A 22,785-nucleotide genomic window follows, 5' to 3' on the forward strand; every position below is an offset into this window, starting at 1 on the left:
TAAAGGAAGAATATAAAACTATTTTATTGACCACTGTTCACCAGTATTTACAATAAAGTAAACAATATACAGTCTGATAACATTCAAATTACTACAAAGTTAGTTTTCACCTGGTCTTCTTGAGACCAAGTGATCCCAAATACTAAAAAGAATGATTCTACAGGTTTAAAGGGCTAGGTTTGGGTAAAGAAGATACATGCACATCAATAGTATAGAAGACTACAAAACATCTGTGAGTTTGTTTAGACATTCATTATGATTCTGTAATAACTATGGAAGTTTATGAACTTTTTATAAAAGCTTTTACCTAATATGGAGGAAGTAGTAGTATCAAATGCTCTCTTGTGATAAATGAAACAAGTTGCAGAAAGCTTTTATTTACTCGCTGTTGATGCAAAACATACTACTTCAAAAAAATATCAAATTTGATTCTTGTTAGAATGTATGCTTCTCACATTGCTAATAAATCAAATTTCAGGTTTTAATATTCATATATATAAAAAAGCAATGCAAACAATTATTGTGCTTCATCTTCTGGGCATGAATGCCAAGTTAGTCGCTCTTCATAAAAAGCGATTACAATCTGAGGACACTTCACGTTAGCTTCTTTGGCCAGCACCAGATCTGCCTCATCAGAGTCTTTCCTGATGTAGAAGAGAGTGGGATTTAAGAAAATGCATAATCATTAGTTCAATAAATTTAGCAGCTCTTGATAGGTCATACATTCTGAAAAGAACTTCAGCTAGAAATCAGTTTTCAGTATACCTTTCACTATAGCTACCAAGAATTTCCATGCTAATGGCAAGGTTTCACAGCTGCATCTTCCTTCTCTTCCCATATTTTTTTTCTGTTTGAAAGGAAAACGCTATTCAAAGGGAACCATTTATACAGTTACCTATTGCAGTATGTAATGAAAGAAGTAAAACTTTGCTCATTTTGTCCTTTAAAGCGTAATCAAAACTTCAAAGTGAGACTTTTAAAAATCAGTAGCATCAGTCTTAAGAGGTGGTACTTGCATCCAAATTATATTTACTGTTTATGCAAGTAACTTGCTGTATTTCATACTGCTATTCTTGATGCTGTCTTGGGGTAATAAAACAAACTTTCCAGTCTGACATGCTTCAGATTCCATTTTAAAGTGTATGCTGCCTTTACAAGTCAGTTTTGGGCATATATATTCACATCTATGTTTGTTGCCTACAATCAATTATGAAAAACTAATCATCTGCAACTGAACTAAACAAACAAAAATAGCTGCTTCTTGTATGTTTCGTGTTTGATTTTGCCAATTATCACTACAGAAATTCAAATAGTCACAATCTATATTTTGCAATTCTTCTAAGTTTCACATAAAATTTATAGAGAATTTGAAAAGGCAGAAGGGAGACAGAATCTTTCAAAACACTAATCTTCAGCAGTCCAGGCACATCACATGACAAGTTTATCTGGAGACCACTCAGTCTGACTCCATTCAGAAAATTATGCTCTTCTCAAAGGCTGTGGAAAGCTATCATTCTTCTCATCCCACCACCATAAGAAATCTGATCCCAGCAAATGTTAATTCAACCTCTTGTATTCTCAACACTGGAAAGAAGTACTAATTTTATCCTACTTGTTCACAAGGCAAGAAGTCCTTCTGTCAACACTGTAGCTAATGAAGCTGGTCTCCACCTACCCTCCCAACAACACAAACTCCCCCCATCACTTTCCCCTCTTACTAGCCTGTAACGATAAACCTCTCCTTCATATTGTTTATTCTTCATCTCAACCTCACTTTCCTCCACTAGTTGGTTCCAATTCCACTTGGTTGCACGCAGAACAGCTGGCACTATGGTTGGTTAAATGGCTGGCTATCCAGCAGCTGGCTTGTGCTTATTGGAACATGTAAAGCTGGGTTTCTGCCTGCCATTCCCTCAGCAAGAACACTACTGAGATCCAGCTTTCCTATACAAATGCCAATTTTTCCATATTTTATCAGAATTTACCTTTCAATTTTCTACTTCTGTAAAACTGAACCAATAGAAACTAAAGTTATTTTGGGTTTTGAAGGAAGGGAGATTAAGACCTAAACTGATTACAGAAGCCTTGTTTTCCTAACAATACAAGGTTAATAAGCAGACTACCAGCTTCTCTGCCTTACTCCTGAAACTAAGCTGTCTCATTAACCTAAGTGCAACTACCTGCACTCCCTTAATATGGACAAGAATTGTGGATGTAAGACTTACCATTTCATGAGGAACATAAGCTCTCCACTGCTATCCGTAGCCCCAATTATCCGCTCAGGATCAAGACCCCTTGCAAACCCTCTTGGTTTATCAACCTGTTGAGTAAGTTAGAAGATTGTTATCTAGTTTAAGATAAAATTATGTTTTGGCGTTAGAGCTAGATATACACATTCTTATGTATATTTATATATGTGTATATCAGAACAAAAAATATAGCCTTACATAATTATAAAAGCTATAATTACATATAATTGTCTGAAGATTACATTAATTTTATTTTTTCATGACTGATCTTCAGGCCAAGTCATTCATGTGTAGAGTAATAATGAAGGAATTTTACACGAGTGTTTCTAGCATTTATTTCTGAAAACCCAATAGATGAAACAAATGATCTAAAAATCCTTATAGTATATAAACAAATAATCATGGCCAGTAAAAGCAACAAAAGAGGCAAAGCACAAGTGCACTGCTGAAAATGGGAAAAACACATCCTTTTCAGCAAAACAACAGACTTGGGTTGACTTAAGCCAACCATGAAACTGAACCCTTGGGGAATACCTCAACTCTTCTTGGCTCACTGAGATCACACTGGTGGTAAGGAATATCACAACTATTTCCTGTATTAGTTCCTCTAGGTTCACAATATTCTTTTTGAGACAGTGGCCACTACTGTACCAGATGGAGACACACAACTGACTTTATACAGAAACTAAAATATTCTTTCTATTATTCATCAACTATTCCTTCTGATGCCTTCCAACTTTTTTGACAGTAACCACACATCCATCAGCTGTCTTCAGTAAACCACTGACATTGCCAATGAGTTTTGTTTCAAATTGCGAGTTTTACAGTTTACAGAGAAAAATGTGAACTATTGAGCACATTATTATATGTGCATTGTTTTGTACTTATCAGCACTAAATCTGTCATGTTGTTTGTTCATTTAAATTGTAGGAGAAACCCAGACCTTTAAGAAAAGGTAGCCTTTCTTCAGTCATCCTTTCTACTCCCTCTTCACCATCATGTCTGGTCCTAATCTAAGTAACTGACTGGTCTTCACATTTTGCCATCTTGCCACTCACCTATTTAAAATCATATGCTAAATATGAAAGCCAAAACAGAACTTCATCTTTGTTCCATTAATGAAACTTTTGCTCTAATACAAACTGATCACTTAATATCATTCATAAATAACTCTTAACCAGTCTTACTTTCAATTATTCAGTAAGCATCATGGGACAATGCAAGAACTTTTTAGTTATGTTGTCAATCACTCACCTTTCACCCACCATTTGGATAGTCTCATTAACCACCATGAATGATTATCCTTTTCAAACCACAGTTTCAGATGCTGTGCAATTTTTACAGTTTTAAACCCATGTTTGGTCTTGTTCTCAAAATCACAACAGGATTTTGTGGGGGGTGGGGATGGAGAGATAGGGAAGAGACACAGGAAAAACAAAGCTTGGCACATGAACATATACTTACAGAATCACGCTTTTTCTTTGATTTACTATCATCAGATTCGCTATCTGACAAAGATTTTCTTTTGGCACCATCTGTTTTTTCTTTACCAGCTTTCTGAGAGTTCAGAAAAGCTTCGATTAGCTCTGGACAATCTAAGTTTTCTTCAGGTTCCCATGTGTTGTCAGCACTGAAACATACATACATTTATGTAAAACTAGGAAAAGAAGAAAAACGTAAAACTAGCCACATGGCTCACCTTAAGCAAGTTAATTTTTTTCTGATTATGTAAGGCAGGTTTCTTAAATCTAAGAATTCTCATCTTGCCATCTCTAGTAACCTTCATGTACTGCATTTGATGACTGAAAAAAATATGCTCTGCTATTGTTGAAAAACAATGTTTTTAAACTGGAGATACAGAATAAGCAGCTCTATTAACTCTTACGATCTGGGTGGGATCATAGGAGTTAAAACAAGCAATCCCCACTCTACCAAAACCTACTTGTCCATTTAAACTGACTCCCTTCCCTGGTTCCTCTAAAGACTGTCCATGCAAACAAACCATATGATATGAGCACTAAGACTTACACAGAACAGAATGTACACAACACTCACTACAAACAGTGTAAGTACGTAAGTCTAAGCTTCTATATATGAGGAACACTCTCAAAAGTTGTCTCTGAATACTGAGATCAACTATACCTAGAACTATCTCCTTCCTTCAGCCAACTACAGGAGGAAACAAAGGTTCCACGTCCACAGCTGGGCACTGTAAATGTTCCAGTGAGTGTGCATTTTGTTAACTAAAATTTTAAGAGGTCCATGAATGTTCCCTACAACAACTAAGCACCTCACCATAAGTTCTCATGCACAAATACTGCCACAGTGCTACTGCACAAGCAGGATGCCTAAAAATTATTTGCAGTTACTAAAACATATTTTTACAACTTCAAATCAGACCCTTGAATACTAAACACGTTTTGCTTTTATCTTATCACTTATCACTACACAAATTTCAGGCGCTAGAATGCAGAATGTTGCAATGCAATCACTTAGGGAGGTATGCAACAATAATTTGACTGCATATGTAACTACTTATGTTCAAATGGTAGGTTCATCACCTTTTTTCAGCTAGTAAAGTAGACTGGCAGAAAGTGTCACGGGAGAGAGGAGGCACAACTATGTGCCTTCTTTAACAATCAACCTCGTAAGTCCACTGTAAGGTTTTCTTGTGCTTCCATAAGTCCTGGGAAAGAGACTCAGAAGATACCTTTCGGGTATGCCTAATGAAGGCAACCATGCCACAGAATTCCTTATGCAAATTCATCTAATTTGAAAGCAGTTCAGAAAAGCGAATAATAAGCAAACTATCTGCTTCATATTAATCGCTTCAGAGCTGCCTACAGTTTAAATCCCTGCAAAATTTCTTACTCAGAAGTAACATTCATTCCACCACGTATATAAATATAACAACTGTCAGTCTAGCTTACCTTGATAGATACTGACACAAGCTAAATCAAAGAACAGTGGTAAAAGAACGATCACTAAGGACTTGGTAAAAGTCTTGGAACATTTTACGTAGCACAAACACTAGGCTACATATCTTCTATTTTATTTTCATACTTGACTGCCCCACTTCAATATGCATTTATGGATGTCCTTCCCTTGAGGTTCTTTAAAAAGTATCCCCACCATTCAATCCCCTCTCTGCACAGTTATTTCAAATAAATGGTTAGTATTTAGCATTCTATCAGAAAAAAATAATAGGTAATGCCTTACTCTGTAAATCCTTTCCACTTCAAGTAGTATTCCACCTTTCCATTTACAACACGTCTGTCCAGGACTTTCTCCACAACAAATTCTTCAGGCTCTGCCTCTTCAACTTTTTTACCTTTGCCATTCTGTTTCTTTCCCATTTTGTGCTACAAAAGAAATTCAGAATTACATTATTCATTCTTTTGCTTTACACAGTTACTTCACTGGCCAAATCCAACTTTGCTCAGTAAGCAGCAAAGAATCATGTATTTATTCACGCTAAAGCCAGAAGCTCAGACTCCTTTTATGTTAGGGCATGTGGTCAGGTAACCTGAGCAAGACATGCTAATGTTCTGGGGTTTTTCAGTTGCTTAATGAGATACACAACACCAGTTCTTAAAAAGGTGACATATTTTTGTCCATACACTCAGTGCCTCTACTCCCCTTATAAATTTAATTTTCAGTGCTACGTGCTCAAAAATTTATGAAGCTTCTAAAAGTTAACTCTATGCCTGTGAAAAGGCAGAGGGCAAGAAACAGCATAAGGCAGAAGTAAAGAAAAGTAGTAAGGTAACTGTGAAAATGCATAAAATAGAAAAGGGATGGTACTCCAAAAAAGGTGGTTACTACCTTTTCAAAAAACAAAGGAGAAGCTGATGGGAGCAAAGTTTATGGTGTATTGCTACAATAAGCAAAATACTCAACAATAACCCATAACTATTGAACAGGATACATGCTAGGAGCATTCCATTACTGCAGTCCCTTCTCATTCTTAGCCACGCACCGATGTAACGTACATTCAAACAGATGTCACAAAGGTGCAGAAATTTAAGACAGCTACACTTAAGTACAGCACTTAACACGTAAATGAAATTTTGCTAACTTAAAAAACTTTATAAGTGGTTTAAGTTTACATTTGATATTTCAAGTAATATTCTTTAAGTTCTTAAAATAAATATTACATCCACATCATCCTCAAGGCATTCCCAGTTTAATAAGGCACAATTAAATAGTAATAGAAGGACACATTTCAGAATTTCCTTGTTTGTAATCTTATAAAGGTTGGAACAAGCCTATCATGTTGTTGTATCACATTTCTGGAGCACTAGCAGACCAAAAGCAGTTTGCTTGCCATTTTGGACTGCACCTTATAAGGAAATTGTTAAAGTGGCAGCCATAAACTAATGGGAGCAGTATTAAGCTCCTAAAACATATAGTCATGCAGCACCCTAAATCAAAGCGGACAGAACTAATTCCTTACTAATGCACTTCCTATAGAACAGAAAAGAAACAAGCAAAAATCACAAAGCACCTCTATTTGCTTGACGGCCTTTCTCTAGTCCTCTCTAGAATTAATGTGGGTTAGTTTGAGAATATTGTGAAGCAATTTTGAAACTGTCAAATTTTTAGACTTTGTAGAATTTTGTCTTGATGTTGTAAAAGGTAAAAAAAAATGTTAGACAAAGAAAAACTGTCTTCCCTTTGTAAACTGAAGATTTGAAGCTGATTCTTTCTTTCCAAAGCCCTGTCTTTGTGCGTCTTATTCTTCCTAATTAATTTTTCCCTCCCTCCCCAAAATAGCTTTACTCTGGTTAGGAACCCATAAACTGAAGGTGCAAACAATTAAGACCAGGAAAAGTTTCAAGTTTTCTCTTTCAAACAGCAAGTTTCCGTATATGATTATATCTCATGTGACATTTGTTTTGATTTGGAAGCATAGAAGACAGATTATCTAAAACAGAGCATGTACTTCCAATTAAATTTTAACTGCCTGCATATCCCAGGTATATTTTGACCACAGCATTCATGCCTGAAAAGTGTCAACTTAAGCACACTGGCTTTTTTTGCCTCCACAGGAAAAAGAATGTAAGACTGAAATGGAAGGAAAATAAAAACATGAAGATGTCCAACGCTTCTATGTAGGCAGCTTCTTTCAAGAAATGAAAGTGTGAAAAAGAGAAATGGGTAGAGATGAGGAAAACAAACAAACAAAAAAAAGAAGTAGGGGGAAAAAAAAGACACAGACTCACTGTACCATAGTAATAACATTACAATTACTGGTAATGAGGCAAGCAGGCTACAAGTAGGGAACACCTCCATCAGACTAAAATTCTTTCATTCAATGGAAGACTGTTTTCTGGTACCCTTTTTGGCTTCACTAATTCTTGTCACTTAAAGATAAATGCTTTGGATTTCTCTATCAAAGCAACAATTTTTTTTTACTTTCTAAGACTTAGGTATCTATATAAACTTCCACAGAAGAAAATTAATGTCATGAGGCCCTGTAATTTTTTTCTGGAAGTACAGTAAGAAATAATAAAATCAAGAATATGTTGCCTTTTGTTTTAAATATTAGAGGTTTAATTAGGTCTTGTGTGCACCAGCACTGCTTTCCAAACTCTTGAGCCTTTTCAACCTATGAAAATAATACTTGATTGCAGCACCTGCAGAAATACTTAACATTTGTTAAAAACCTGTACATTCTGAGATTACACAAGCCAATGTAAATCTCAGCCCACAAGTGAATGTGGTACCTGACTGAAGTTAAAGGTTGCTAAATGTCCACTGGACCCCTGAAGCTCCCTTCTCTAGCTGGAGTTGCATGTTGTAAGCTGTAACTTGGGTGTTTGACCACTGAACACACATCTATGGCTCATTTCCTTTTCTGCATTCAGAAGTCACATATGACAAATGCAGATCTGTGGATAACCACTCTTTCTTTGAGGGACAAGATTAAAACACGGACATGACACTGTGGTGAAGTGTCTTAACATATAAGAGGTAACAAAATCGGAATTACAGTTCCAGAGCTACGCTATCCCTTAATACATTTAGGTTTTGCATAAAAATACATAATGAAGCAGAATTAGTTATGGTTCCCATGGGAACCATAACAGATTTTCCTGACCTGTGCAGCAAAATTCTCAACAACATCAAAAGATTAAAAATACTGCATTCACAGATTCTTTCCTCTCTCTGAGGCACCCCCTCCCCAGGCTGGCTAACTCCTTCTCTACCTCAAATTAGGGAAAAGTGGGCAATCAACTACTAACAGAAAGTTCAGACATTCACCTTGGTGAAATCTTTTAAAATAGTTTGTTGTCGTACAATATAAGGGAAGCACTCCATTGCACTTCTAAGCCAGGAGTTAATACAAGTTTTTAATATATCTCAATCTGGGTCAACCAGTAATCATTTCAGCCAATTTAAGAACAGGCCTTTTGAGTGCATTATAAATCAGTTGTTCTGCTATCCAAATTTTGAATTTTGTTCTGCTATCCAAATTTTGAATCGTACACTTGTATTTTTGCTTACTTCCCTGCCTCAACCTCAAGATGCATCTCACGCTATACTTTTTCAGTTCTGTCTTTCACAAAACTATACATCATTATTAGATGAATGGTAACCAGCAACCAACTGCCCTTAGAAGTCCATATTTTAACGTCAAGCAAAGCTTTACAGGACTTGAGATCCATGAATGCATCATTAAAACGGTCCAGGAGGGGTTGACATCTGATAATCTCTGCTCCTATGAAATTCAAAGAAACTGTTATTTGTTAAAAATCATTTCAAAAGGCATCTTAACTACGCCACATTATTTCCCAGTAACATTATTTTTCATCTGTAAAGACTGCCTTTTCTCAGGCAATTAGTTTTCCCCAAATACACTGGGAGAAATTAAATGAATACATGATTTGGATTTTTTTTTTTTACATATATGATGAATTACATGGTGTGCTGAAAGGAGGCTAAAAAAATCCTTAGTGTTTTCTACTGTAGGACAGATGAAATAGTGCAGAGTCCTTTAATTTTTTTTTTTTTTTTCCCAACAAGCCTCTTTAGAAATGGCAGATTTATTAAAGCCAAAGACAATGTCCTTTCTAGTAGCCTTACTTTCTGGATCTGAAATTTTGGTCAGAATAATGCTGGGGAGGGGAGATGTGGATGTATCTTTTAAATGGAGATGCCAAGTTATAAGTTTGAAGAAAAATATGTTGATTAAATCCTTATATACTTTAGGTGTGCATGAACTTACCAATGTAGTTTTATTGGAGGCCATTTTTATTGCAGACTTGCAGAGCTTTTACTAGAAAAATGCATGACAATTAAAAGGAAGTTTACATTACTGAAAGAAAGGCATCCCAATACAAGCATGGTCCTTGTTCCAACCCCCATGTATTCACTACATATAACATTTCTAATAAGGATTAAATCCAGAACAAGAAGTAGGTTACTACTTTGTCCGGCATAACCCAGTAACGCACCATTATGCTAGCCAGGATAAACGATATTGACAAAGTGGTACACAGGGTTGAAAAAAGGTTTTTCCCAAGGCCTTCTAAGGCATAGAGATGTTTCTGGGGAAAAGGGGGAGGACCATCAGGGATGCTTATTTCCTTAAACCCAATAGAACAGCAGTTCAGATTCTAGCAGTTAATCAAGATATACCTAGGTATATTAACTGCGAATCTGGTGGGGAGCAGCTATATATCTGTGGTGTAATAATGAGTCACCCATTACTCTTACATGGTAGTAAATGCTTATAAACAGCAAATATTTTCCTTAATGCAACTATAACGTTGCCTTCCGATTCTCAAGTTTGCAAGAGTTAAGGCCCTAGAGCAACATTAACTCAGCTAAGCTGTACATACTACATATTTAACCTCCACAGACGATGCTGAACACAATCCATCCCCTTTCCCATGTCATTTCTCATACCGGCCACCTCCTTAGGCATGTATTGTCCCCGCCCCACTGCAAACTATAGAACTGTTAGAATTCCCCATATGCCTGGGCAAGGCAAAAGAGAGAGTCCTTCAAGGCCAGAAAACCTCCCGGACTCGGCAATCCCGCCCAAATCTCCCCCGACACGGGAGGTGGGTTTTGGCAGTCCTACAGGCGGTGGGGTAGGTGAGCTGGGAGAAGGGCAGGGGCTAGGGCCCCAGCGCAGAGGGGCTCGTCTCGTCCCCGCTTTGAAAGGCAGGAGAAAGGGGAAAAGCAACAGCAATAACAACAATAACAAAACCCCCGTGCCGCCCCCACCAGAAGATAAAGGCAGCCCCGCGGAGGCCTGCTGGGGGAGGCTGCGCCTCGGGCCTATGGTGGGCGCACGTGAGGCCGGCGGGGACGCCCCGGGCGAGCTAACGGGACTGCCCCGGGCGGCTCGGGGCCGACCCGCCGCCCCACTGCCAGGGCCGGGGGAGGGCAGCCGCCGCCCCCGCCGCCCGGCGGGCCCCTCTGCGCCGCGCCCCCGCCGCCAGGGCCCCTTCCACGCCGCCTCCCCCACCCCGCCACGTTTCCCCCGGGCCGGGCACACGCCGCCGCCGCCTCCCGGCGCAGGGACGCCCGGGCGCGGAGGCCGCCCCTCGGCGGTGGCGGGCTGGCTTTGTCTCCCGAGCGCGTCCGCCACCGCCACCGCCGCCGCCGCGCGGGTGCCGCTGCCCCCGCCCCCCGGCGCAGCCCTCCTTCCCCGCGGCAAAGCCCGTTCGCTCCGGGGCCCTCCCTCCCTCCCTCCGGCGCGGGCCGGGAGGCGCCGTGAAAGCGCCGGGGCCGCGGCCCCCCTGCTCCGCTCGTTACCCGCCCCCCCCCCCCCCCCCGCCGCCAAGGAAGCGGCAGCGTACTGACGGGGGGGGGGGAAGAGGCAGGCGGGCTGCGCCCCCCATCTCCCCGCGGCGGCCCTCAGGCGAGGCCCGCTCTGCGGGGCGCGGAGGGAAGGGGGAAAGGAGGCGGCTGGAGCGAGAGAAAGAGGGAGAGAGAGGGAAGGATACAGACTTCAATGGTGCCCAGCCGCTCGGGTCTCCCGTCTCCTCCTCGCTCTCGCCCTGCGCGCACTGAGCAGCGGCGGCAACAGCGACATCTGAGGGGGGTTGAGGCGGGGGTGGGGGAAGGGAGGGAGGGGGTGGGGAGCGGCTGGGCGGCAGCGCAGCGCGGCGCGGCGCAGGGCGGGCGCGGCGGCTGGCGGGGCTGGGCTGGCCGAGCAGTGCGCGCCGGGGGCTGACGGGGCAGAGCGCACGACGCCGCCTACGCGCGAGCTGCAACCTCCTACCGTCGTCGCCGCCAGCACAGGAGGGGGGCCAAGACGTCTCTCCAACGGGGGGCTAGCGCAGGACCGCGTCAGGCGTCCAAAAGAAGGAAGATGCCTCGCGGCGACAGAGAAAGCGACTGGGTGAGCCGGGTGGGCGGCGGGCGGGGGAACGGGCCCGCGGCGCCCGGTAACTGCCGCCGCCATGATGGCCGCCGCCATGAGGGCGCGTTGGGCCGGAGCGGCCGCCGCCCGCCGCGGAGCGAGGCCCTCGGTGCGGGAGGGCGGGCAGGGAGCGCCGGGCTGGGCTTGAAGCTCGTTGCGGTGTGGCTGAGGGGGCCGTTTGGAGCGCGGCCATTTCCCGCGTTGCGGCGGAGAGGCCTAGTCGTTAAGCGAGGGCGGCGGGGGGGGAGGGAAGGGGGCTCGGAAAGCACGGCGCGGGGGGGGGCGCCTCGGAAACTCTTTTATTAGCGGGGAGAGGGGTCGCAGTCGGCTGGGGAGGCTTCGCTCCGGGTGAGGAGCCGCGGGTGGATCCGCGCTGGCTTTCCTGGGAGCTGGGGAGGGGGGAGGGGAGAGAAGAGGGGGCGGGAAGAAAAGAGCAGCTCCAGCGCCATTTCCCTGGTGTGCGGGGCGGCAGCACTCACCCTTTGTCGCGGTGCGTGCGGGACTGCTGAAGAGAGGAAAAGGAGGGAGGGGAGGAAGGAAGGAAGGAAGAACAGAGTGCCGAAGCGGGCGGCGCGCCCGATGTCGGCGGTGCGGGGTAGAACGGAGCAGGCTGCGGCGAAATCCGCCTCCCTCCGCTGGCTCCCGGGGCCCCGCGATGTGTCGGTGCTGGCGCCAAAATCTGGGTAGTTATCACTTTTTCCTGCCCGGGCGGAGGGGGAAGGGGCCAGGCCGCCAACAGCAAGGGCAGATTTCAGGGGCTCGCTTCGCTCTGCTCCCGCCCGCTCCCTGCCAGTACCATGGGTGGCCGCGGAGAGGACAGCGGGGGGAGAGGGGGGACGCAATATGAGGCCGCCTTCGGCTAATTATAACCGCTCGCTTTGAGGTTTGAGTCTTCGGGGCCGTTCGGCAATTTCCGGAAACCAAAAAAACCCAAAAACGACACGGTGCCAGTCGCGATCGGGGAGGTTTCGGCTCGGCTCGGGCACGTATTGCGAATCTCTTCCGTTGTCGGAAATTGCCGAACGGGCTGGGTAGTCGGTGACTGCAGCGTCTCTTTCTACGGAAATTGCCGAGCAGGTTCCGAGCGCCATTCCTGTCTGCTTCGGCAGATTCCGGAAATTGCCGAAGTGAGTCGAATGGGCTTCTATTCCCGTTTCGGCTTTTTCCGGCGACTGTCGAAGCGGATAAGCTCGACGACGACGGCTCCTTCGGCTCATTTCGGAGACAGCCATTACTAACGGAGCTGATGACTTTTTATTACATGATAAAAACACGTAGGGGCGTTATACAGAACTGCTGCCCCTTTGGAGATATTTAAGCTCCAGATTCAAGCTTTTTTTTTTTTTTTTTAAACTAAAACCTCGGAAGAGAGCCCGGGCTGGAGAAGGAGGGCGCTAGCACTACGTGGAGCTGAATTTCAAATTACGTAACAGTTAAGGCAGCCATTACTGACCAGTTGTACGGTACTCTCAAGCAGGAATACGTAAACCATGAAGAATATGGTACGTGAAAAGGGAAAATTCGGAGTTTGCTTTTAAGGAGGGTGGCACGTTTGGATATGCATACGGAGTGAATTTTTCCGGGTCTGGGCGTTACGAGCGGGCTTGAGCCCTTGTCAGCGAAGGTCCGGGTGCCGCTGCTGGCTCCCCGTCGGTGCGCCGCGGGTAGGGGGCTGGATGTCTTTCCGCAGAGGAAGCCTTAGCGGGGAGGAAGGTTCTGGAAGCGGCGGCTGGGTCTAGTGCGCAGCCGAGAGAGGAGGCGGAAGCTGCGGTAGCTGTGCATGGCGGGTGGCGAGTTCTTAAATCACTTGACCTACCCGTTAGCCGAGCTGCCGTTAAGGTGGCGCTGGAGGAGGGGGGACACACGACCATGGAGGTCAGTCTGTGTGCGATCCGGGGAGTCGCCTTTGCCCTGCGAGGTGGTGACCGGCCGGGGTGGCGCTGCGAGTAATGGCGGTGGCGAGGGGGAGGGGTAAAATGGCGGCGCCGAGACTCGTTTGTGCGTCAGGCTGTGAGGATCGCTCCGAGGGTGAGAAAGCGAGTAAGGCGGACGGGGGGCAGTAGGGGCTGCGAGGCGGACAGGCAGCTATAGTCGTCTGGTATCTGCGGGGGCGGAAAAGAGCGCTTGCAACGTCTTCCTGGTACGGTGTGTGTAGGTGCACGCTCGAAGCGGCTTGCAGCACTTGGTTACAGTTTAGCCTGAGGACCCGGGTGTTATTTATCTTTTTTTTTTTCCATCTGGGGTCGGTGCTTCCAGAAGCTATTTCCGTCCCGCCGTATCGCTGTCCCTGGAGGCGACGGCTGCTTCTGGGCGCCATTTTCCCTTTCTGGCTGCGGGGGCCCCTGTTTTCCTGATATCCGCCACATGGCGGAGCCGGCTCGGTAACTGCTTAGCTCCTGATAACATCAGGCGGCGGGGGAAGGGGGAGAACCAGGCTGTTGGATTGCAAAGCTCTGTAGAACGTATAGGGGCTAGCGGCGGGGGGGACGGGGAGCGGCGGAGAGAAGCGTCTTTCTAGTTTGGGACCAGTAAACGCAGCTTTGCTTTTGACAGGCCTAGCCATTGTAGTTACAGCTTCCACTCGCTTGTCTATGTTAACCATTTTTGTTACTCGGGTTCTTAACTGCAGAAGTCTGCGGTCAGCTTGGAGTATTTGTGCACGCATTATCGCTATGTGAAACACATTTCCTTGCTTTAATGATGAATTTTCCAGCAAAAGCTCTGCATTTCCCAGTCCTTTGAAGCGTTGCTTTAAGCCTGTGAAGGAAGGTTTAAAATAAGCACTAATGAAGATTCGACAGAGTTCACAAAGATATCCTCGCACACTCTGTTCCTGCCACAGAGTGTAGTAGTATGGAAACCTTAAAAGAGGTTTTTCTTCCAGCTTTTATATCGTGGGCCTTGGTGGGGGGGGGGTTTAGCACATGAGGATTTTTATCAAGATTCTGAGAGGGACTGGAGTGATAATGATCTTTGTCATACATCTTGCAGCTTCAGCATAAACTTCTCTGGACCCTGGTGGGAGGTTGATGCTTGACTAACCAGAGCTTCTTAAAACTAACATTTAAAACACATAGTCTTTCTACATCCAGAGGCTGTGTATCTATTAGTGGAACAACGCGTTTAAGATCTTTTCACACAGTCGTTTTAACGAAAGAACTGGTAGGGAATTTTGTTATTGCCATGTCCTGATGTGTGTGGTGCCTAGATGTTGTTCTGGGTAGGGCGTGTACTGCCTGACACTTAATATATGGTAGATAATAGTTTCTACATCTTTCAAGTGTGTTGTTAATTCTGTTTAATGTTTATTAATAGTGTGGTATATGTTTGTCCTTTAAAAAACAAATGCAGTTGTTACAGCTGATAGATCCCATTCTTTCCATTTACATGTTTATACCTGTTTTCAAAGGTAAACCTAACACTTACTGGAAAAATCCTACATGTCTACTAAATTTGCTTGATTCTCTTATTTTTATGAGACTATAAACATGCATTATTAGGCAGGCAATAATCGATTATGTAGGAAAAAGTGTCTTTTGTGGGCATATGAAACTGTAGCAAGTAGACCCTAATTTTCAAGCAGCAGAACTGAAGTAATTTGAAGGGAGGCTTTTTTTTTGCAGTATTGTTGCTTAAAATGATTTCTTTGCTAGCCTACTCAAATTATAAATAATAGTATGACTTGCAGCATATTACTTTTTAGACTAAGTCTAGCGTGCAGCATCCTTTCCTTTATTCCTTTTAAGAGATGAGGTGAAACAAAATTTGACCTGACGTGGGTCTGCTGCTTTTAAATTCTTGTGTCTAATTTTGCCTGTCTGTACGAGGAGGAGACAGTTCTAGCTTCCTTTGTGTTCCTTAGAAGAAAAAATACTAGATCTAACAGCAGATTCCAAGTGTTTTCTAAGAGGCATTTAAACTGATCATTCTCAAATACAGTATTTATTTGGGGGGAAAAAGAAGTTTATTTTTCTAATGGTTGACTTCCTTGTCAGACTGCAGTATCTCAAGCTGGTAATAGGGTGATGCATTTTTAACAAATACTGATTCAGTACTACCTACAGTAATTGTCTTCCTGTTAAATGCATCTAGATCAAGGCCTGCCTTGGAGAACCTCAGAAAACATGTTTGTCTACATGTAGATTGGCTTGATACTTTTAAAAACATTTGTGCACTGAACTATTTTGCATATTTTCCAAATCTCATTGGTTGTCTTAATTTCCTTTTTACATTTATCTTAGTGTCAAGTGCATAGTTGGTCATGTTGCGTTTTGTCAGTTACAGCTAACTGTGCAGCGTTTGAGTTGTTTAAAACACAAAACCAAACACCCAAGCAGATTTGCTTGACTTTTAAAATTAGTTAACAGTATAAAGCTTTTTAATGGTTGCCGTTTGACATACGAAACTGCAAAATTTATGATCTAGTGATGCTATTGTGTGTAGAAAATGACAATTATGATGCTTGCTTAGTATAAAAAGTTAGTGTGAAAGTATTTTTATCTGGTAGAGGTTGGAAGATTGTCCTTCCTGCTTTGGTGTAATACTACATACAGTATAGTAAATGTAATGCCTTGTTATTGGTCCTGGGTTTTTTAATTATGTACTAGATCAGCAGAAATTCCTGCTGTGATGGCAAGTGCAGTGATAATTTCTCTGAAAGGTAATAGAATGAAGTCTTACTGAAAGGATAATTTACATTAGTGGATACATATGTGAATATGTATTATTCACATTTATGCTTTAAAGGGAATCGAGTTTTGATAGTGCTGCTGTTGAGGGTGGATAGGTTTACCACTGATTCCAACGGTGCAGGATCCCAGTTCAATTTTACAGATGCTACAGCTTTCATTCGTTTCAGTAATTAATGAGAAAATATGAATCGACGACACATTTTAGAACATGTTCGGCTGTATCTTCATTTATTTTTAATGCCTTGCGTAAATAGCATGATAGTATCCATGTACAACAGTTTGAGCCAGAATGATTTTTAAAAATAAATGCCATCTGGAGTAGAATCAGACAGTGTGAATGAATTCATGTTACCTGTAATGAGAACTTTGGGTTTGGTTTTTATTTTCCTTTTCTTTAAAAAGCATATCCTAAAGATCTTTTAGAGGACTATTCTGGAAGTCTTTTGAATGTGGTCCCTTTTTCTTAATATTTGGAGGGAGAGATGGGAAGAAGCACATTATTAAAAACTACTGTAAAAGTGGACCCATAGAATGGCATAAATTGCTTAATTTCTTCAATAGTGGTAGAACATTTAGAAGAGCCAAGCCTAATTTTGAAAAATATGTCTTGCTGAAAGTTTTTGACAGTTAAGAAAATCTTCCTTATTGTCTAATTATGCTGATGCAAATGGGGTATTGTTAATTATATTAATGTTATCTTCTTTTCTGTGATAGAGGGAAAAGGAGCAGTTCCGCAAACTGTTTATTGGTGGCTTAAGCTTTGAAACAACAGAGGAAAGCTTGAGAAGTTACTATGAGCAATGGGGAAAGCTTACAGACTGTGTGGTAAGTTTGGCATACTAATGCGCAACAATAGCATAGAATGTTTAGAAATTTTAAAAGTGGGGAGTTAGTTTTCTGGATAGCTTAAGGAAAAGATAGAATATTAAATTTTTTTAAGTGTACAGTTGGTTGGTTTATACGTAATTCAGTCCATTGAAGCTATGCACAGACTCTCTTTTGCAAACTGTCGGTAGAGTTAGGGAGCGTTCACAATCTGTTTCCTGTAAAATCTCCCAGATTATCTCTAACCACTGGTTTCAACAGTTTAAAATTAACTTGGGCGTCATTGGCTGAAGTGCATTAGGGAGTGTTTACACAGAGCACTATTACATGTATGTAATTGGTAACCTTTGGCAGAGAGCTGATGTCATGGTAAGCAGCCTCAACAAAGCTGGAAAAGGATGTCTTTCTGTGTGATGTTTTCATAGAATCGTTTAGGTTGGAAAAGACCCTTAAAATCATTGAATCCAACCATAAAGCTAACACTGCCAAGTCCGCCACTAAACCATGTCCTTAAGCACCACGTCTATACGTGTTTTAAATACCTCCAGGGACAGTGACTCTTGCAGAAGTTCCTCCACTGAATTTGTTTTGGGAGCAGTAAATACGTATTTCATAACACAAATTTAAAGTCTGTAGTCTTCAGAAAGCTTAAAAGAAAGTATATGGGTTTTTTTTTTTTTTTTTTTGAGAAGACAAACATAAACATACGTTGCTGATAGAGCAGCATTTCTGAGTTACAGGTGGAGTCTTGGAGGACAACAATGGTTTGCATTTCTGTGCCAAGCAGTGCCATTCATGTACTTAACCAGCACAGCCTGCTACTTTATTATAATTGTGTTTCGAGATCAAATCAAGGAGAATGTAAATGAAGTTGACACGTTTTCTCCAAATGTTGTTAGTGTTACGCTTAGTATGAGAGAGGTAGAAATGGTTTAAACATGTTTATTGTTTTTAGGTAATGAGGGATCCCGCAAGCAAAAGATCAAGGGGGTTTGGTTTTGTAACATTCTCCTCCATGGCTGAAGTTGATGCAGCTATGGCTGCAAGACCTCACACGATTGATGGAAGGGTGGTTGAGCCCAAGAGAGCTGTGGCTAGAGAGGTAAGGATGGCTTTGAAAGCAGATACTTTTCATGCTTTGAAAAAGGAATCTCTGTCTTGGTCAGACAGTTATGCATTGTTATTGTTTGAAATTGCCTGGATTTAAATTCTCTAGGTAAAAGGCTGTAGTCGGGGCACTATTTCCCATACTTTCAGTCTGTTAAATGACACATAAATGTCTATTATTACAGTGAATTACTAAGTTATTCTGGATGAGAATCATGTCTGCAAGGGACGCAACTGGGGTCTGAAAGTAATGTTAGTGAAACCATGTTGAATGCCTGTAATTATGCAAATTCCAAACTAACTCTTCTCTGGAATGGTTACTGTAACTAAACCTCAAATTAATACACTCCTGTTAATCTCTCTTGACTCTGTTCCAAGATTTTTTGGGGTATTTATGAAAGGTATATAACGTGACTAAAAATAGGGAATGTAGTAGGGATGCTTCTTTCTTTCCAGTGGTGGAATACAAAATCATCTTAGCACTGCTCTAGTTTTAGCCCCAGGCATATTTGGTTTTTAAATGTCAGGGTACAAATTAGGTGTGTGCACAGGAATGCAGTGCACTTGTAAACTTTTCAGTCAGGTTACTGTGGCACAGAGGTACTTCAGGAACAAGTGCAGATTCTAGGTGATTTCTGTTTACCATGTTATGGGAGCTCTGGGAGGGTTTACCAGTTTAAGGTTGGACCCAGGTGTTTAATGTATTTGGACTGATGAACTGGAGTTGAATGAGCTGTCCCAGAGGGGGGAGTCAAGGGAAATGGAAATCGTAACGACTGGTACCCCTGTTAGCTAGCCTAGTTTTCTTTCCATTCCCTGCACAATGCAGGGTTGGTTAGCAGTTGGAAAAAGGTAATTAAAGCAGCATACGTGCATACTGTTTATACACAAAAGCTATTGCTGAGCTTTGGGAGTAAGTCATTCTTACCTAGTGCACCAGTGTGGATACCATGCCCAAAGTGTAAAAATAACCCATGAGTGTAAAAATAACCCATGAGTGTGAGGAGTTGTCTTCATATTTTGAATAGGAGTTAAAATGCATAGCTGTGGATTTGCTGAGATTGAATGACCTTTGCTGTTAGGAGTGGAATGTGGGTTTCACTGCTGTTGGGGAAATGGGGAGAGGAAGCTGACACATCTTTGTTTCAATTACAAAAATCGTGCTCTAGTTTAAGTTATTAAATACTTCCAGTTCTTTCAAACAGTTGATCTTATGTTTTCTCTAAATCCATTTAAAGGCTGTTTATTTACTTTTATGCATTTAATAGGACTTTTATCTGTATCTTTTTCAGTGCTTTTAAGGCTTTGACATAAAGGGGGGGAGGAAAAACATCCCAATTACCCCATGTTCCTTCCGTCCCAGAAGGCCCCCCAAGCAAGGTTGCAGGGACATGCATTATAAGAGTGCTATCTCAGTGCTTGAAAAATCTTAGTTTATCCGTATTCCATTCCTGCAATCCTGGCAAAATAGTGGGTTATGAAGTTGTTTTTCTTTGGTAATTTAAAGGATTTTTTTTTAACAGGAATCTGGAAAACCTGGTGCTCATGTTACTGTGAAAAAACTATTTGTTGGTGGTATTAAGGAGGACACTGAAGAGCACCACCTTCGTGACTACTTTGAGGAATATGGAAAAATTGACACTATTGAAATCATTACTGACAGACAGTCTGGTAAAAAGAGAGGGTTTGGATTTGTTACATTTGATGACCATGATCCTGTGGATAAAATTGTATGTAAGTAAGCTTCATTGCACTCTTTCATTTGATAGTGTTAATCCTTGCAGTTATGGTAATTGTGTAAAGCTAAAGTTAAACTAAAGAGATAATGGGATTAGTTACGTGCATGAATATTTGCTACATTGTACTTTTGGTGAATTGTGGGGGAACATGTATTTTAAATTTAAGTTCGGGCTTCTTTGCTTAAAAATCGTATGGTATTTTGGGTTTTTTAAATGATCCAGAATATGTATGGAATAATTTGGAAATCACTTTGATTTTTGGAAGCCTGATATTCTTATTGCCAGATCAGTACTTAAATGCTGGTGGTATCTTACTTGTTGTTACAGTGCAGAAGTATCACACCATTAATGGCCATAATGCAGAAGTAAGGAAAGCTCTCTCTAGACAGGAAATGCAGGAGGTTCAAAATTCAAGGAGTGGGAGAGGAGGTATGTACAAGTAATGGTTAATGGTTTGTGGTTGATTTTTGTGTTCACTTTCCGTGACCTCACTGCTTATAAATGTTAAACTGCCACAGGGAACTTCGGTTTTGGTGATGCACGTGGAGGTGGTGGCAACTTTGGTCCAGGACCTGGCAGCAATTTCAGAGGGGGAGCTGGTAAGACAGGCATGTTTGTAGCATTATTTTTTTTTTCCTTATTTATATTGTCTTTCTGGTTCTGGATAACTTTGTAAGCTACTGCTGTTTAATTTAAATGTGGCTATAGCAGTTACAGAATTTTTTGGAAAAATAACTTGCAAACCACTTCTGTAGTACAGAAATTGATTATGTGGATATTCAGTAAAATGAAGTTGGTTTGGTTTGGTTTTTTTAAGGATTTTATTAAAAGCCAAAATTAACCTAAACTTATTAATTTTGTTAAGGAATTCAGAAATTTCTCCTCTGTAATTCTATGCAGCACTTGCCTGACCTTTATAGTGGAAGGGCTATGTCCAAAATTAAAACTGGGTGTCTTACAAATGCAAGAAAAGAGAAGATGTAGAGCAATGATTGGATGTGTTATTTCACATAATATTTTTCTGAATTCAGGTGTATGTGTGCTTAATCAATAATCTCTTGAGATTTGGTCTTTAAGGTTGTAGGGGTTTGAGAATTCAGTTAGTTTGCTACAGGTGAATTGAAATACTTCTGGTTTTTTTTCTCCAACAGATGGATATGGAAGTGGCCGTGGATTTGGTGATGGGTATAATGGATATGGTGGAGGACCTGGAGGTTAGTTTACTTTTTCAGTGGTGGTGGTTGTTTTCCTGTCACTCAGAAACATTTTTACATTCACTTACCATTTGTAAAAAATTGATATTAATTGCCAAAGCCATTTGGTTGGCTTTAAGAAGCACACATGGCTGTTGGCTCATGTTATACTTCTACCTGGCAAATTGTATGGTTACTTCTTGGACAACAATGCCCTTTTCTTTAGAACAGCAGTGTTTCTTAAATTTCCTGAAACATCAAGATGTGAATTAAGCCTTTTAATGGAAGCTTTTAGGCAGTCTGGTGGGTTTTGGTCACAACTAAATGGAAAAATATCCTCTGATCCTGTATAATTTGGTTGCCTTATACACGGAAAAGTTTATTTTAAAAGGATTATATTGTCATAGGTGGCAACTTTGGTGGCAGTCCTGGTTACGGAGGAGGAAGAGGAGGATATGGTGGAGGAGGACCTGGATATGGCAACCAGGGTGGGGGCTATGGAGGTGGCTATGACAACTATGGAGGAGGTAACCTACTGGCTTGAAATGGCCAAGCATTTCAGTTGTAAATTAGTGCTAGTCATTTGAGATTTTGGGGCAGGGGAGGTATGTGTTTGTAAATGTTGTATAAGGAAGCTCTTGTTTTCGAAATAGTAAGAAATAGTGTGAAAAAGCAGTTTGTTGCATACACTGCTGGAATACCTGTGCGATTTTGTACTTTATTTAAAATTCTAATAATGACATAACTTAGTGAGTGCCATATGCATTTTAGCTCATCTAGGTATTTCTCCACTTTTGTATTGATAATGCAGGCAATTACGGAAGTGGAAACTATAATGATTTTGGAAACTATAACCAGCAACCTTCAAATTATGGTCCAATGAAAAGTGGAAATTTTGGCGGCAGCAGGAACATGGGGGGACCATATGGTGGAGGTATTGTATATGTCCTGACCTGCCTTGGAGCCAGAGTGGGTGGGCTTTAGTCTTTTGGGGAGGTGGAAGGGAAGATAAGACAAGGGGTAACTGTTTTGAACTAAAAGAGGATAAATTAAGGTTAGATATAAGGAAGAAATTCTTTACAGTGAGGGTGGTGAGGCATGGGAACAAGTTGCCCAGAGAAGTTGTGGATGCCCCCATCCCTGGAAGAAGTGTTCAAGGTCAGGTTGGATGGGGCTTTGAGCAACCTTATGTAGTGAAAGATACCCCTGCCCGTGGCAGGGGGTTGGAACTAGATGACCTTTAAAGGTCCCTTCCAACCCAAACCATTCTATGATTCTAAGATTGATACGTAGAAATTGGTAACTCCTGCAGTAGATGGACTGCAGTGGCCATGTTCTTTCTGCAAGTTGGATACAATTTTGCATCTTGAAACTGTAAAGGTTGTCTTGGGGAAAATTATTATTACTGTTTTTTAAAAGATAATGACAAGATATTAACTTTTTCCAGACTATTATGAAACGTTTTGCAGTTTCTAGTCAGTAAAGATTTTAGCCAAGTTTCATGTTCTTTGCTATCAGCTTTGTAGAGTGTCTAGTGAATGTCCACTAAGCTTGCTGGGATTCCTTTTTTTCCCCCCTCGTTGTAGTGTCACTTTTTTC

At 41.9% G+C, this 22,785-nt stretch overlaps 2 protein-coding genes across 15 annotated transcripts in view; one reads left to right on the forward strand and one right to left on the reverse strand.

The window, feature by feature from the left end:
• CBX3 (chromobox 3) lies at positions 1 to 12,587 on the reverse strand. 5 transcript variants are annotated; one of them, XM_030009528.2, is made up of 6 exons: positions 12,111 to 12,587; positions 9,481 to 9,531; positions 5,469 to 5,611; positions 3,714 to 3,879; positions 2,226 to 2,320; positions 1 to 644 (listed from the first exon to the last, which is right to left on the reverse strand). In XM_030009528.2, exons 2-6 carry the CDS (start codon positions 9,502 to 9,504, stop codon positions 518 to 520), a joined length of 555 nt encoding a protein of 184 aa, XP_029865388.1. In that variant the 5' UTR covers positions 9,505 to 9,531; positions 12,111 to 12,587; the 3' UTR covers positions 1 to 517. The 5 variants fall into 5 exon arrangements, with proteins under 5 accessions (XP_029865388.1, XP_029865387.1, XP_029865390.1 ...); XM_030009527.2 differs by lacking the exon at positions 12,111 to 12,587 and adding an exon at positions 11,217 to 11,329; XM_030009530.2 differs by lacking the exon at positions 9,481 to 9,531.
• The window catches only part of HNRNPA2B1 (heterogeneous nuclear ribonucleoprotein A2/B1), a 17,298-nt gene continuing 5,919 nt past the window's right edge, over positions 11,407 to 22,785 (forward strand). For 5 of the 10 annotated variants that reach the window (XR_005932131.1, XR_003922738.2, XM_030009520.2 and 2 more), the window contains exons 1-9: positions 11,407 to 11,610; positions 17,037 to 17,147; positions 18,103 to 18,249; positions 19,778 to 19,988; positions 20,321 to 20,422; positions 20,512 to 20,601; positions 21,145 to 21,207; positions 21,594 to 21,713; positions 21,998 to 22,120. Coding sequence is in view for 7 of the 10 variants with exons in the window: in XM_030009520.2 (XP_029865380.1) it covers positions 11,581 to 11,610; positions 17,037 to 17,147; positions 18,103 to 18,249; positions 19,778 to 19,988; positions 20,321 to 20,422; positions 20,512 to 20,601; positions 21,145 to 21,207; positions 21,594 to 21,713; positions 21,998 to 22,120 (997 nt within the window). In the remaining 3 variants the exon portion in view is untranslated. Of the gene's footprint in view, positions 11,611 to 12,741; positions 13,134 to 13,232; positions 13,507 to 17,036; positions 17,148 to 18,102; positions 18,250 to 19,777; positions 19,989 to 20,320; positions 20,423 to 20,511; positions 20,602 to 21,144; positions 21,208 to 21,593; positions 21,714 to 21,997; positions 22,121 to 22,785 lie in introns of those variants that run through there. The other 5 variants (XR_003922739.2, XM_030009523.2, XM_030009521.1 and 2 more) reach the window with 3 other exon arrangements.

This window comes from Aquila chrysaetos, chromosome 3, assembly GCF_900496995.4.
Source record: "Aquila chrysaetos chrysaetos chromosome 3, bAquChr1.4, whole genome shotgun sequence".
In the NCBI taxonomy this organism is placed as follows: Eukaryota; Metazoa; Chordata; class Aves; order Accipitriformes; family Accipitridae; genus Aquila; species Aquila chrysaetos.

Excerpts from the sequence above, each read along its gene's own strand:
- CBX3 (XM_030009526.2), bottom strand. The coding sequence starts at position 8,931 with ATGATGCATTCATGGATCTCAAGTCCT. Across the intron at positions 3,880-5,468 it reads AAGTGGAAAGGATTTACAGA|TGCTGACAACACATGGGAAC; the intron begins GTAAGGCATTAC and ends TGTATGTTTCAG. Across the intron at positions 645-2,225 it reads CTTATGTTCCTCATGAAATG|GAAAGACTCTGATGAGGCAG; the intron begins GTAAGTCTTACA and ends CTTCTACATCAG.